This window comes from Oncorhynchus mykiss, chromosome 8 (assembly GCF_057628025.1).
Source record: "Oncorhynchus mykiss isolate SJ-2025 chromosome 8, ASM5762802v1, whole genome shotgun sequence".
NCBI lineage: Eukaryota > Metazoa > Chordata > Actinopteri > Salmoniformes > Salmonidae > Oncorhynchus > Oncorhynchus mykiss.
In genome coordinates, this window is record NC_143029.1 from 84,388,313 (window position 1) to 84,404,996 (window position 16,684).

At 44.1% G+C, this 16,684-nt stretch overlaps 1 protein-coding gene across 4 annotated transcripts in view; it reads left to right on the top strand.

Moving 5' to 3' along the window:
• Window positions 1-16,684, top strand: part of scp2a (sterol carrier protein 2a) — a 49,000-nt gene that overhangs the window by 29,258 nt on the left and 3,058 nt on the right. For 3 of the 4 annotated variants that reach the window (XR_016482675.1, XR_016482676.1, XM_036986511.2), the window contains exons 11-15: window positions 3,321-3,428; window positions 8,362-8,515; window positions 9,584-9,677; window positions 10,078-10,207; window positions 12,214-12,293. Coding sequence is in view for 2 of the 4 variants with exons in the window: in XM_036986511.2 (XP_036842406.1) it covers window positions 3,321-3,428; window positions 8,362-8,515; window positions 9,584-9,677; window positions 10,078-10,207; window positions 12,214-12,293 (566 nt within the window). In the remaining 2 variants the exon portion in view is untranslated. The remainder of the gene's footprint in view (window positions 1-3,320; window positions 3,429-8,361; window positions 8,516-9,583; window positions 9,678-10,077; window positions 10,208-12,213; window positions 12,294-16,684) is intronic. The other variant, XM_036986513.2, reaches the window with a different exon arrangement.

Genomic DNA, 16,684 nt, shown 5'->3' on the forward strand with positions numbered 1-16,684 from the left:
TCTGAGTTTTACCCTCTAGTTGTGTTCCCTTAGCATTCTGAGTTTTACCCCCTGGCTGTGTTCCCTTAGCATTCTAAGTTTTACCCCCTGGTTGTGTTCCCTTAGCATTCTAAGTTTTACCCCCTGGTTGTGTTCCCTTAGCATAATGAGTTTTACCCCCTGGTTGTGTTCCCTTAGCATAGTGAGTTTTACCCCCTGTTTGTGTTCCCTTAGCATTCTGAGTTTTACCCCCTGGCTGTGTTCCCTTAGCATAATGAGTTTTACCCCCTGGTTGTGTTCCCTTAGCATAATGAGTTTTACCCTCTGGCTGTGTTCCCTTAGCATAATGAGTTTTACCCTCTGGCTGTGTTCCCTTAGCATTCTGAGTTTTACCCTCTAGTTGTGTTCCCTCAGCATTCTGAGTTTTACCCCCTGGCTGTGTTCCCTTAGCATTCTGAGTTTTACCCCCTGGCTGTGTTCCCTTAGCATTCTGAGTTTTACCCCCTGGTTGTGTTCCCTTAGCATAATGAGTTTTACCCTCTGGCTGTGTTCCCTTAGCATAATGAGTTTTACCCTCTGGCTGTGTTCCCTTAGCGTTCTGAGTTTTACCCCCTGGCTGTGTTCCCTTAGCATAATGCGTTTTACCCCCTGGTTATGTACCCTTAGCATAATGAGTTTTACCCCCTGGCTGTGTTCCCTTAGCATTCTGAGTTTTACCCTCTGGCTGTGTTCCCTTAGCATTCTGAGTTTTACCCTCTAGTTGTGTTCCCTTAGCATTCTGAGTTTTACCCCCTGGCTGTGTTCCCTTAGCATTCTAAGTTTTACCCCCTGGTTGTGTTCCCTTAGCATTCTAAGTTTTACCCCCTGGTTGTGTTCCCTTAGCATAATGAGTTTTACCCCCTGGTTGTGTTCCCTTAGCATAGTGAGTTTTACCCCCTGTTTGTGTTCCCTTAGCATTCTGAGTTTTACCCCCTGGCTGTGTTCCCTTAGCATTCTGAGTTTTACCCCCTGGCTGTGTTCCCTTAGCATAATGAGTTTTACCCTCTGGCTGTGTTCCCTTAGCATAATGAGTTTTACCCCCTGGCTGTGTTCCCTTAGCATTCTGAGTTTTACCCCCTGGTTGTGTTCCCTTAGCATAATGAGTTTTACCCCCTGGTTGTGTTCCCTTAGCATAATGAGTTTTACCCTCTGGCTGTGTTCCCTTAGCATAATGAGTTTTACCCTCTGGCTGTGTTCCCTTAGCATTCTGAGTTTTACCCTCTAGTTGTGTTCCCTTAGCATTCTGAGTTTTACCCCCTGGCTGTGTTCCCTTAGCATTCTGAGTTTTACCCCCTGGCTGTGTTCCCTTAGCATTCTGAGTTTTACCCCCTGGTTGTGTTCCCTTAGCATTCTGAGTTTTACCCTCTGGTTGTGTTCCCTTAGCATAATGAGTTTTACCCTCTGGCTGTGTTCCCTTAGCATAATGAGTTTTACCCTCTGGCTGTGTTCCCTTAGCATAATGAGTTTTACCCTCTGGCTGTGTTCCCTTAGCGTTCTGAGTTTTACCCCCTGGCTGTGTTCCCTTAGCATAATGCGTTTTACCCCCTGGTTGTGTTCCCTTAGCATTCTGAGTTTTACCCTCTGGTTGTGTTCCCTTAGCATAATGAGTTTTACCCCCTGGTTGTGTTCCCTTAGCATAATGAGTTTTACCCCCTGGCTGTGTTCCCTTAGCATTCTGAGTTTTACCCCCTGGCTGTGTTCCCTTAGCATAATGAGTTTTACCCCCTGGCTGTGTTCCCTTAGCGTTCTGAGTTTTACCCCCTGGCTGTGTTCCCTTAGCATAATGAGTTTTACCCTCTGGCTGTGTTCCCTTAGCGTTCTGAGTTTTACCCCCTGGCTGTGTTCCCTTAGCATAATGCGTTTTACCCCCTGGTTGTGTTCCCTTAGCATAATGAGTTTTACCCCCTGGCTGTGTTCCCTTAGCATTCTGAGTTTTACCCTCTGGCTGTGTTCCCTTAGCATTCTGAGTTTTACCCTCTAGTTGTGTTCCCTTAGCATTCTGAGTTTTACCCCCTGGCTGTGTTCCCTTAGCATTCTAAGTTTTACCCCCTGGTTGTGTTCCCTTAGCATTCTAAGTTTTACCCCCTGGTTGTGTTCCCTTAGCATAATGAGTTTTACCCCCTGGTTGTGTTCCCTTAGCATAGTGAGTTTTACCCCCTGTTTGTGTTCCCTTAGCATTCTGAGTTTTACCCCCTGGCTGTGTTCCCTTAGCATTCTGAGTTTTACCCCCTGGCTGTGTTCCCTTAGCATAATGAGTTTTACCCTCTGGCTGTGTTCCCTTAGCATAATGAGTTTTACCCCCTGGCTGTGTTCCCTTAGCATTCTGAGTTTTACCCCCTGGTTGTGTTCCCTTAGCATAATGAGTTTTACCCCCTGGTTGTGTTCCCTTAGCATAATGAGTTTTACCCTCTGGCTGTGTTCCCTTAGCATAATGAGTTTTACCCTCTGGCTGTGTTCCCTTAGCATTCTGAGTTTTACCCCCTGGCTGTGTTCCCTTAGCATTCCGTTCTGTTTTACCCCCTGGTTGTGTTCCCTTAGCATAATGAGTTTTACCCTCTGGCTGTGTTCCCTTAGCATTCTGAGTTTTACCCCCTGGCCCCCTGAAAAACAGCTTCTATCTCAAGGCCATCAGACTGTTAAACAGCCACCACTAACATTGAGTGGCTGCTGCCAACACACTGACACTGACTCAACTCCAGCCACTTTAATAATGGGAATTGATGGGAAATGATGTAAATATATCACTAGCCACTTTAAACAATGCTACCTTATATAATGTTACTTACCCTACATTATTCATCTCATATGCATACGTATATACTGTACTCTATATCATCGACTGTATCCTTATGTAATACATGTATCACTAGCCACTTTAAACTATGCCACTTTGTTTACATACTCATCTCATTTGTACATACTGTACTCGATACCATCTACTGTATCTTGCCTATGCTGCTCTGTACCATCACTCATTCATATATCCTTATGTACATATTCTTTATCCCCTTACACTGTGTACAAGACAGTAGTTTTGGAATTGTTAGTTAGATTACTTGTTGGTTATTACTGCATTGTCGGAACTAGAAGCACAAGCATTTCGCTACACTCGCATTAACATCTGCTAACCATGTGTATGTGACAAATAAAATTTGATTTGATTTGATTTGTTCCCTTAGCATTCCGTTCTGTTTTACCTTTGTACCACACTTTGTGACTGTCTGCCTGTAGGCCAACATGAAAAGCGCTTTAAAGATCAAAGGTATTATATTATTTAATGTATCACTGTTCTATGTTCCTAGGTAAGGCTGGAGAGCTGATAGACAGAGGAGACAACACGTACGGAGGCCAGTGGGTGGTCAACCCCAGCGGAGGACTCATCTCTAAAGGACACCCTCTGGGAGCCACAGGTAATAATAACTATGACCAAGTGACCTCTAACCCCTGACCCTTCTCGCCGTCACAAGTCAGCACAAACACCTGCTGCTGACCCCATAACCCCTGACCTCGTAACCCTTGACCCCTCTAAGAGCTACAGGTAAACAACACCAACCATCTCCTGCTGACCCAGTGACTTCATCATCCTCCTAATCCATCAACAAATGTTGTATGCAACAAATTAATGTTGAAAAAACTACATTATAGATTAAGATGGAATCTGAATGTGTGATGTGACTGTATTTCAGTCATGACCACCAGAGGGCAGTAGTCTCCTGAGAAAGTCAGTAACTCCCACAAAAGCCTTTATCCACGCTTTGCCTGTAACACACAGACAGGAAGTGACATCCTGAGTAGTCCCAGGAGGATATTGAACTGTGTGCTAGGTTGATTCCTGTCATTACCTTCTTGCCCTTTGTGCTGTTGTCTATGCCCAATAATGTTTTTTTTACCATGTTTTGTGTTGCTACTATGTTACATGGACTCACTCTGTGTGAAATAATAGGAGTTGACATGAGTTTTTAATAACTAACCCTTCCTCTGTCCCCCATACAACATCTGTAAAATCCCTCCGTCAAGTATTGCATTTCAAGCGCAGATTCAACCACAAAGACCAGGGAGCTTTCCGAAAGCCTCATACAGAAAGGCGGTGATTGGTAGATGGGTAACAATTATAAATCAGACACTGATTATCTTTAAGCGTGATCAAGTTTATATTTATGCTGTGGATGATGTATTAAACCACCCAGATACAAAGATACAGTCGTCCTTCTGAACTGAGCTGCAGGACAGGAAGGAAACTGGGTTGTCACCATGAGGCTTTTGGTGATTTTAAAACCACTACAGAGTTCAATGTCTGTAATGGGAGAAAACTGAGGATGGATCAACAACATTGTAGTGACTCCACAATAATGACCTAAATGACAGAGTGAAAAGAAGAATACAAATATACAGGATATAAATATTCCAAAACATGCTTATGTATGCAACCAGGCACTAAAGTAATACAGCAAAGGAACATACGTTTTGGCCTAAATGCGAAGCCTAATGTTTGGGATAAATCCAACGCATCACTGAGTAACTGCCTCCTTATTTCCAAGCATGTTGGTGGCTGCATCATGCTATGGGTATGCTTGACATTGGCAAAGACTGGGGAGTTTTTCAGGATGACAAGAAACAGAATGGAGCTAAGCACAGGCAAAATCCTAGAGGAAAACCTGGTTCAGTCTGCTTTCCACCAGACACTGGGAGACAAATTCAAGACAATAACCTTCAACACAAAGCCACAATTACGCTGGAGCTGCTTACCAAGAAGACAGTGAAGTGTTCTGGGTGGCCAAGTAACAGGTTTGTATTAAATCTGCATAAAAATCTATGGCAAGACTTGAAAATTGCTGTCTAGCCATGATCCCCAACATCTTGACAGAGCTTGAAGAATTACGAAAAGAATAAAGGGCAAGTATAGTAATCGCTGCCAAAGCTGTTATGAGACTTACCCAGAGTGACTCACAGCTGTAATCGCTGCCAAAGCTGTTATGAGACTTACCCAGAGTGACTCACAGCTGTAATCACTGCCAAAGCTGTTATGAGACTTACCCAGAGTGACTCACAGCTGTAATCGCTGCCAAAGCTGTTATGAGACTTACCCAGAGTGACTCACAGCTGTAATCGCTGCCAAAGCTGTTATGAGACTTACCCAGAATGACTCACAGCTGTAATCGCTGCCAAAGCTGTTATGAGACTTACCCAGAATGACTCACAGCTGTAATCACTGCCAAAGCTGTTATGAGAATTACCCAGAGTGACTCACAGCTGTAATCACTGCCAAAGCTGTTATGAGACTTACCCAGAGTGACTCACAGCCGTAATCACTGCCAAAGCTGTTATGAGACTTACCCAGAGTGACTCACAGCTGTAATCGCTGCCAAAGCTGTTATGAGACTTACCCAGAGTGACTCACAGCTGTAACCACTGCCAAAGCTGTTATGAGACTTACCCAGAGTGACTCACAGCTGTAATCGCTGCCAAAGCTGTTATGAGACTTACCCAGAGTGACTCACAGCTGTAATCGCTGCCAAAGCTGTTATGAGACTTACCCAGAGTGACTCACAGCTGTAATCGCTGCCAAAGCTGTTATGAGACTTACCCAGAGTGACTCACAGCTGTAATCGCTGCCAAAGCTGTTATGAGACTTACCCAGAGTGACTCACAGCTGTAATCGCTGCCAAAGCTGTTATGAGACTTACCCAGAGCGACTCACAGCTGTAATCACTGCCAAAGCTGTTATGAGACTTACCCAGAGTGACTCACAGCTGTAATCACTGCCAAAGCTCTTATGAGACTTACCCAGAGTGACTCACAGCTGTAATCGCTGCCAAAGGTGTTTCTAAAATGTATTGACTCAGGTGTTGAATACTTATATAATGAAGGTTTTTTCATTATTTATAAATTCTATATTTTTTTAAAGATTATTCTTCCACTTTGAAATTATAGAGGATTGTATGTAGATCGTTGACAAAAAAATGACAATTGAATTCATTTTAATCCCACCTTGTAACACAACAAGGGAGTTGTAGACTTTCTATAGCCACTGTACTGTATTTATTAAGGACCCCCATTTAGTTCCTGCCAAAGCAGCAGCTACTCTTCCTGGGGTTTATATTAGATCCCCATTAGTTCCTGCCAAGGCAGTAGCTACTCTTCCTGGGGTTTATATTGGATCTCCATTAATTCCTGCCAAAACAGCAGCTACTCTTCCTGGGGTTTATATTGGATCCCCATTAGTTCCTGCCAAGGCAGCAGCTACTCTTCCTGGGGTTTATATTGGATCCCCATTAGTTCCTGCCAAAACAGCAGCTACTCTTCCTTGGGTTTATATTGGATCCCCATTAGTTCCTGCCAAGGCAGCAGCTACTCTTCCTTGGGTTTATATTGGATCCCCATTAGTTCCTGCCAAAGCAGCAGCTACTCTTCCTTGGGTTTATATTGGATCCCCATTAGTTCCTGCCAAGGCAGCAGCTACTCTTCCTTGGGTTTATATTGGATCCCCATTAGTTCCTCCCAAAGCAGCAGCTACTCTTCCTGGGGTTTATATTGGATCCCCATTAGTTCCTGCCAAGGCAGCAGCTACTCTTCCTGGGGTGTATTAAGGATCACCATGTAGTTCCTGCCAAGGCAGCAGCTACTCTTCCTGGGGTTTATTATGGATCCCCATTAGTTCCTGCCAAGGCAGCAGCTACTCTTCCAGGGATTTATTATGGATCCCCATTAGTTCCTGCCAAGGCAGCAGCTACTCTTCCTGGGGTTTATTAAGGATCACCATGTAGTTCCTGCCAAGGCAGCAGCTACTCTTCCTGGGGTTTATTATGGATCCCCATTAGTTCCTGCCAAGGCAGCAGCTACTCTTCCTGGGGTTTATTATGGATCTCCATTAGTTCCTGCCAAGGCAGCAGCTACTCTTCCTGGGGTTTATTATGGATCCCCATTAGTTCCTGCCAAGGCAGCAGCTACTCTTCCTTGGGTTTATATTGGATCCCCATTAGTTCCTGCCAAGGCAGCAGCTACTCTCCCGTGGGTTTATATTGCATCCCCATTAGTTCCTGCCAAGGCAGCAGCTACTATTCCTTGGGTTTATATTGGATCCCCATTAGTTCCTGCCAAGGCAGCAGCTACTCTTCCTGGGGTGTATTAAGGATCACCATGTAGTTCCTGCCAAGGCAGCAGCTACTCTTCCTGGGGTTTATTATGGATCCCCATTAGTTCCTGCCAAGGCAGCAGCTACTCTTCCTGGGGTTTATTATGTGCTGGAATGCTAACCTAGGAGTCACGGCCAGCAAGATTAGGGAGGGGTGTTAACTTGTCACCCTCTTTGATGTGGCAGGCAAGAGTTGATGGAAATTAAGTGCATTGGAACGCTAGCGAGAGTGAGATTTTGACCGCGATGACCCGACCTGGTTAAATCGGAGAGGATTATCAATGTCTGTAATGGAGGCCCTATGTGGTAATTTTTCAATGTAGGAATTAGAAAAGAAAAATGGAAGGTCGTTGTGTTTTTATAGGGCCAGCAATGTGTTGTGTCAGGGACCTAAGGTTATTTTTAATTTGTGAAATGACATCCTGCCTCAGCCACACTCTGGGTTCAAATGCCTGTTGTCCATCTGGTTAGATTTAGCAATCCAGCATTAGCACTTACAGGCTTTGTGTGTGTGTGTGTGTGTGTGTGTGTGTGTGTGTGTGTGTGTGCGCGCGTGTGTGTGCGTGTGCGTGCTCGGAAGGAAGGAAGGACAAACGGGAAATCCATAATCTATGATAGGAAATCAATCTGTTAATTGAGACCTTTCAAATATGAAGACTTACATGTGATGTTCAGTTTGTTGTCCAAGTAGATATTACAGTAGGCTTTCCAATCCCTCTGGTTGTTAGCATGATGACTTTCTTATATAACGCTTATATAGCTGTAGAGTGCGTTGACCTGTGATTTTGTAAGTTCTGGCCCAGTTTTCTGATCTCACAGACATCCTAGAGCTCTACATGTAATTCTGTGACTGACCTTCGTCTCTCTGTGGTGTATTACTCCGGTCTGGTTCAGTATTAACCTCCCCTCTCGGTTGTTGATGTGTCAGGTCTGGCCCAGTGTTCTGACCTCTCTCGCTCTCTCATTTTGTTCTTGTTGATTACTCTGGTCTTGCTGAGCGTTCTGATCTCTGGGATTGACTCAGTGCATTGACCCTATCGGTTTCTGTTATTTCTCAGGTCTGTTCTATTGTGTTGGCCTTAATTTCTCTCTGTGGTTGATTAGTCAGGTCTGGCCCAGTGTTCTGATCTGATCTCTCTCTGTGTATGTGTCATTGACCTCCCTGCTCTCTCTCTCTCTCTCTCCCTCTTTCTCTCTCTGTGCTTGCTCAGGTCTGGCCCAGTGTGCGGAGCTGTGCTGGCAGCTGAGAGGCCAGGCTGAGAGGAGGCAGGTCCCGGGGGCGAAGGTGGCCCTACAGCACAATATCGGCCTGGGAGGAGCTGTGGTTGTCACTCTCTACAGGATGGGGTTCCCTCAGGATGCCAGGTGAGTCTATCTGTCTACCAACTTACTAATTAACTGACTAGGTGAGAAACACACAACTGAGGTGATTTACCAAATAACTAAATAACTAGGCTTTATCTCTCAGATCCTTGCAGAAATCGGATGTTTAAAATAATAGACACCAGTTAATTTTTTTTGGGGGGGGGGGGGGGGGCAATTTCATGGCAACGGAATTACGCAGAGACTCAGATCTCTCACTTTAAAATGTACAATAAATAAAACAATTTCTTTCCATGTTTAACAAACCAAACAACTCTATGCACAAGGACTACTTAGAACAATTTACTCAGAAAATATTACAAAAACACAGATACAGAAACACAGATACAGAAACACAGATACAAAAACACAGATACAAAAATTACAGATACAGAAACACAGATACAAAAACACAGATACAAAAATTACAGATACAGAAACACAGATACAGAAACACAGATACAAAAACACAGATACAGAAACACAGATACAAAAACACAGATACAAAAGTCTGGTAACAAAATCAAACGTTTCCAGTAAATGTTTTTATAAAAACATTTGACAGTGTAAATTGTTTAAAGTAGTCATTGTGCATAGAGTTGTTTGTTTTTTATAAAAACATTTGACAGTGTAAATTATTTAAAGTAGTCCTTGTGCATAGAGTTGTTTGTTTTTATTAAACGTTGAAATCAATGTTTGTTTTTTGGCAAACATTTTTTAAAGTGACACATCGGAGTCTCCGTGTAATTCCGTTAATAGGGAATAGGGTTTTGTTTGGGACGTGGCCACAGCATGTACTTTAACCTTCTGTGTTGGAACAGATTAAGTACAGATACTGTAGTATGGCCTTGAACCATACTCCTTTCAACATTGGTACACACACACACACACACACACACACACACACACACACACATTTGCACACAAGCGCACACACGTTTACTTTGTGACTGTCCTTCAATGATGATCTCACACACACACACACACACACACGTTTTTACTAGCCTCTCTTTACTCTCTGAGAACGCGCTCTTAACTGAAGCCGTGTTCTGTTCCTGTGTGTGTTTCTAGGTCCCAGATAGCGGCTGTCCCCACCAGAGCAGAACGTCTGGAGGGCTTCAGAGTCTATTCTGTCTTCCAGGAGATAGAGAACAAACTACAGGAGGTACACCAAATGTGTTCATGTTCTGTGTGGGTGCTGACGACTGCTTTACCTCAGTCTCACTCTGCGGTGTCATTGCTGCTTGTTGTCACATCAATTAAGTGCCACATTTTAATGTTGTTTAACTTATTTAACTATAACCTTATAAGGTCATTATTATAATACAAAAAGCTTTATCTCTGTTTAACAGTCTGTCACCAGAGACCAATGTCAAGGTAGTCTCAGAACCCAGTACCACTAGCTAGCTTTGTGATTTATGGAGTCCGTCAACTCGTACATATGTAGGTAACTTTAACCCGACGTTAGCCTCCGCTGCCACATTAACCTAACACAACCCAACAGAACGCAGAGCCATAACAGTCCGTCTCTCTCTGCTCTGGTGTCACATCGGGTTTGTCTGCAGGAAGGAGTAGACGTTGTGAAGAAGATTGGAGGAGTTTTTGCCTTCAAGGTGACAGATGGACCCGAGGGGAAAGACGCTCTGTGGGTCGTAGACGCGAAGAATGGACACGGCTCCGTGAGCAACGACGCTGGTGTGTGTCCGTCTGTCGTCAGATGATCTGGTCTCTGTGTTTTTAATGTTGAGAGTTTTTATCAATGTGAGCATTAGAGCTATTGGAGGAGATCGATGATCTTGACTGAGACTCTGACATATTAGACTTCCTGACAACAACAAAAAAACAGAAGGACTGTCCGTCTGAGGAGATGGTTGTCTGCAGAATATAAATGACTGAAGGATGGGCGGTCTGTCTTCTGAGAGAGCACTTCTGGAATGCAAAAGACAAAGAAGGATTTTTATTCAAATGCCAAACACACACAATTTTTGAATTGCTTCCTTTTAGAAAACACACACACACACACACACACACACACAGAGATCTTTTAAATTGCTTCCATTATGGCTGTCTGGAGCAATGTCCTTTTCTTCCACTCAGCTCTGTTTAAAAACCTTTAAAAACCTGGCCTTCCTCTGAGCCTTTCCTGTTATCAAACCTATCTCACTTGTTAGGATGTTTTATAGAAAGCAAGGTAGCGTCCTAATCGCACCATATTCCCTATATGGAGCACTACTGTTGAGCACTTATGGGGTGGCATTTGGGACATTGCCCCAATATTACGTTGAATGGTCTCTAAAGAGCAGCGGACATTTCATAAAAGCAACTTCCGTGGTTGAAGTGGCAGGTGTGTGTGAAGTAGAGCACAGCACAGTACACTTCATCCTGTCCCTGGTACTGGAATGACAACTTGTTCCCTTCTTAACCACATGGACATTAGTCTATCATGTTATTGAACCATGAATAGCGCAGTCCCAGTGATTAAGGTGTTGTGCGTTGAAGTTAACATGTCAAGGATCCCATGTATTTTGCAGTATATAGTTGATTGGATTCTGGAACGGTTCCGATCAACAAGAAACTGGAGATGGGGGAGAAAGTATAGAGCTTACTTCCTCTTGTTCCGTTCGTAAACAGCGTTGTTCTACAAAGTTGTGCCTTCTGCATCCCTTTTGATATTTTAAGTAGTAATTGTGCATCAATGTTGAATTTTAAAATCCTGTTCTATTAAATGACGTGCCGGTTAATATAGACCACGTGGAAAATTCAATAGATATTTTTTTTTATATGAATAAAGACTTCCAACAGGGCGAAAACGGGTCAAACGGGTTTTTGTAGGGCAGGATAATGGAAGGAAGGTTTTTGTAGGGCAGGATAATGGAAGGAAGGTTTTTGTAGAGCAGGATAATGGAAGGAAGGTTTTTGTAGGGCAGGATAATGGAAGGAAGGTTTTTGTAGGGCAGGATAATGGAAGGAAGGTTTTTGTAGAGCAGGATAATGGAAGGAAGGTTTTTGTAGGGCAGGATAATGGAAGGAAGGTTTTTGTAGGGCAGGATAATGGAAGGAAGGTTTTTGTAGAGCAGGATAATGGAAGGAAGGTTTTTGTAGGGCAGGATAATGGAAGGAAGGTTTTTGTAGGGCAGGATAATGGAAGGAAGGTTTTTGTAGGGCAGGATAATTGAAGGAAGCTTTTATAGGGCAGGATAATGGAAGGAAGGTTTTTATAGGGCAGTATAATTGAAGGAAGGTTTTGTAGGGCAGGATAATGGAAGGAAGGTTTTTGTAGGGCAGGATAATGGAAGGAAGGTTTTTGTAGGGCAGGATAATGGAAGGAAGGTTTTTGTAGAGCAGGATAATGGAAGGAAGGTTTTTGTAGGGCAGGATAATGGAAGGAAGGTTTTTGTAGAGCAGGATAATGGAAGGAAGGTTTTTGTAGGGCAGGATAATGGAAGGAAGGTTTTTATAGGGCAGTATAATTGAAGGAAGGTTTTGTAGGGCAGGATAATTGAAGGACGGTTTTTGTTGGGCAGGATAATTGAAGGAAGGTGTTTGTAGGGCAGGATAATTGAAGGAAGGTTTTGTAGGGCAGGATAATTGAAGGAAGCTTTTATAGGGCAGGATAATTGAAGGAATGTTTTTGTAGGGCAGGATAATTGAAGGGAGGTTTTTGTAGGGCATTATTTAATTGAATTCTCTCCTCCATTCAGATAAGAAGGCTGACTGCACTATCACCATGGGAGATGAAGACTTAATGAAGCTGATGACAGGCAAGATGAATCCACAGACGGTAAGTCCTTAAAACAACAAGGAATAAGGCTCAGCCTTTTTATCAGAGCTCTATGCTAATAGGGTGCCATTTTGGATGAAGCCCAATACTATTGTCCTCTTGTTCAGTTTTATACACATTTATACAAAATATAAAAACAGAAATACCTTATTTACATAAGTATTCAGACCCTTTGCTATGAGACTCGAAATTGAGCTCAGGTGCATCCTGTTCCTATTGATCATCCTTGGTGTTTCTTCAACTTGATTGGAGTGCAACTGTGGTAAACACAATTGTCTATATAAGGTCCCACCGTTGACAATCTTTGTCAGCAAAAACAAAGCCATGAGGTGGAAGGAATTGTCTGTAGAGCTCTGAGACAGAATTGTGTCGAGGTACAGATCTGGGGAAGGGTAACAAAAGATTTCTGCAGCATTGAAGGTCCCTAAGAAGACCGTGGCCTCCGTCAATCTTAAATGGAAGTTAGGAACCACAGACTGTTCTTAGAGCTGGCCGCCTGGCCAAACTGAGCAAGCGGGCAACAAGGGCTGTTCCTTCTCACTTCATCCATCCTGACCTTGGGCTGAATTCCTCACTCCTCCCTACCAAGCCTAGTGCAAATAAAGTTCCTCGGGAGAGGCAGATGGTTACATAGATACGTAGAGATAAGCTTTTATGAATCTTGTAAGTATTATTTTTTTTATTAAATTTTATTTTTATTCATTTGATTTTGGTCAAAATGACCAAAGCGAGCGAAGTCCAATCTTTAGTAGGATGCCAAATCGGATTTGATTGTTTTCTAAAAATAGGTTTGGAAATTGGCCAGTGTAATGAGATTAGTCCTTGTCCAGAGTGCATTCTGTTATGCCACAGGGTGGGTCTCCTCTCTCTCTCTCTCTCACTCTCTCACTCACTCACTCACTCTCTCACTCACTCACTCACTCACTCACTCACTCACTCACTCACTCACTCACTCAACCCTCCTCTCCCCTAAGAAATAAATGTCTAGTCAAGGCCTTCAGATGTATTAAGGGCATCAGCCCCTTGTCTGTTCATGGACATTGACCCTGAACGTAAGGGACACAGTCTGACAACGCCCACAGACCAAGGACAATTCACTCAACATGTAACAGACAGGGAGAGAAAAATCAATTGAATGAGTTTGTTCACAAACTTCAGTCAACTTTACATGCACACACACACACACACACACACACACGAGAAATAGGATGAGTATGTTTACCTACTTCAGCAAACAGTGTGGGTGTCATCAAGTACTTTGCAATCACGCAAAGTCTTCAAAATCAGAGGTCAATTGGGGCCAGATACAACAGAGAATAGCCAGGTGTGTTCTCAGACCTCTGTTAGGAACCCAGATACAACAGAGAATAGCCAGGTGTGTTCTCAGACCTCTGTTAGGAACCCAGATACAACAGAGAATAGCCAGGTGTGTTCTCAGAGCTCTGTTAGGAACCCAGATACAACAGAGAATAGCCAGGTGTGTTCTCAGACCTCTGTTAGGAACCCAGATACAACAGAGAATAGCCAGGTGTGTTCTCAGACCTCTGTTAGGAACCCAGATACAACAGAGAATAGCCAGGTGTGTTCTCAGACCTCTGTTAGGAACCCAGATACAACAGAGAATAGCCAGGTGTGTTCTCAGACCTCTGTTAGGAACCCAGATACAACAGAGAATAGCCAGGTGTGTTCTCAGACCTCTGTTAGGAACCCAGATACAATAGAGAATAGCCAGGTGTGTTCTCAGACCTCTGTTAGGAACCCAGATACAACAGAGAATAGCCAGGTGTGTTCTCAGAGCTCTGTTAGGAACCCAGATACAACAGAGAATAGCCAGGTGTGTTCTCAGACCTCTGTTAGGAACCCAGATACAACAGAGAATAGCCAGGTGTGTTCTCAGACCTCTGTTAGGAACCCAGATACAACAGAGAATAGCCAGGTGTGTTCTCAGACCTCTGTTAGGAACCCAGATACAACAGAGAATAGCCAGGTGTGTTCTCAGACCTCTGTTAGGAACCCAGATACAACAGAGAATAGCCAGGTGTGTTCTCAGACCTCTGTTAGGAACCCAGATACAACAGAGAATAGCCAGGTGTGTTCTCAGACCTCTCTTAGGAACCCAGATACAACAGAGAATAGCCAGGTGTGTTCTCAGACCTCTGTTAGGAACCCAGATACAACAGAGAATAGCCAGGTGTGTTCTCAGACCTCTGTTAGGAACCCAGATACAATAGAGAATAGCCAGGTGTGTTCTCAGACCTCTGTTAGGAACCCAGATACAACAGAGAATAGCCAGGTGTGTTCTCAGACCTCTGTTAGGAACCCAGATACAACAGAGAATAGCCAGGTGTGTTCTCAGACCTCTGTTAGGAACCCAGATACAACAGAGAATAGCCAGGTGTGTTCTCAGACCTCTGTTAGGAACCCAGATACAACAGAGAATAGCCAGGTGTGTTCTCAGACCTCTGTTAGGAACCCAGATACAACAGAGAATAGCCAGGTGTGTTCTCAGACCTCTGTTAGGAACCCAGATACAACAGAGAATAGCCAGGTGTGTTCTCAGACCTCTGTTAGGAACCCAGATACAACAGAGAATAGCCAGGTGTGTTCTCAGACCTCTGTTAGGAACCCAGATACAACAGAGAATAGCCAGGTGTGTTCTCAGACCTCTGTTAGGAACCCAGATACAACAGAGAATAGCCAGGTGTGTTCTCAGACCTCTGTTAGGAACCCAGATACAACAGAGAATAGCCAGGTGTGTTCTCAGACCTCTGTTAGGAACCCAGATACAACAGAGAATAGCCAGGTGTGTTCTCAGACCTCTGTTAGGAACCCAGATACAACAGAGAATAGCCAGGTGTGTTCTCAGACCTCTGTTAGGAACCCAGATACAACAGAGAATAGCCAGGTGTGTTCTCAGACCTCTGTTAGGAACCCAGATACAACAGAGAATAGCCAGGTGTGTTCTCAGACCTCTGTTAGGAACCCAGATACAACAGAGAATAGCCAGGTGTGTTCTCAGACCTCTGTTAGGAACCCAGATACAACAGAGAATAGCCAGGTGTGTTCTCAGACCTCTGTTAGGAACCCAGATACAACAGAGAATAGCCAGGTGTGTTCTCAGACCTCTGTTAGGAACCCAGATACAACAGAGAATAGCCAGGTGTGTTCTCAGACCTCTGTTAGGAACCCAGATACAACAGAGAATAGCCAGGTGTGTTCTCAGACCTCTGTTAGGAACCCAGATACAACAGAGAATAGCCAGGTGTGTTCTCAGACCTCTGTTAGGAACCCAGATACAACAGAGAATAGCCAGGTGTGTTCTCAGACCTCTGTTAGGAACCCAGGTACCTCAGGGAAAGGTATGGTCTCAGACCTCTGTTAGGAACACAGATACAACAGAGAATAGCCAGGTGTGTTCTCAGACCTCTGTTAGGAACCCAGATACAACAGAGAATAGCCAGGTGTGTTCTCAGACCTCTGTTAGGAACCCAGATACCACAGTTAAAGGTGTGTTCTCAGACCTCTGTTAGGAACCCAGGTACCACAGTTAAAGGTGTGTTCTCAGACCTCTGTTAGGAACCCAGGTACCACAGGGAAAGGTGTGGTCTCAGACCTCTGTTAGGAACCCAGATACCACACGGAAAGGTGTGTGCTCAGACCTCTGTTAGGAACCCAGGTACCACAGTTAAAGGTGTGTTCTCAGACCTCTGTTAGGAACCCAGGTACCACAGTTAAAGGTGTGTTCTCAGACCTCTGTTAGGAACCCAGGTACCACAGGGAAAGGTGTGGTCTCAGACCTCTGTTAGGAACCCAGATACCACACGGAAAGGTGTGTGCTCAGACCTCTGTTAGGAACCCAGGTACCACAGTTAAAGGTGTGTTCTCAGACCTCTGTTAGGAACCCAGGTACCACAGGGAAAGGTGTGGTCTCAGACCTCTGTTAGGAACCCAGATACCACACGGAAAGGTGTGTGCTCAGACCTCTGTTAGGAACCCAGGTACCACAGGGGCCAGATTTGGCCAGGTGTGGTTTCAGACCTCCGTTCAGATATAAAGGACTTCAAAGACCTGAGAGCGATGAGATGTATTGTTATTGAACTAACCTCGTCCCCAGGTTGGCTGGAGGACCCGACTATAACTGATTCCCATGATCCATTTTCTGACGTTAAGGTGAACGGGAGATGACACAGCAGGGAAATATAGATTTTTTACCATTGTGACATTTTCAGCAGGTGGGCGTTTTCCAATCCAACATTTCGCAATTGAGACAAAAGTAATACAAAGGAGGAGAAATTCAACAGGGAAGAATGTGATTAATGATAGTGGATGGGCAATTTTTTTTCCTGGCTAAATCTAGGCCCACTTCCCACCCACACACCTGGGTCCATTGA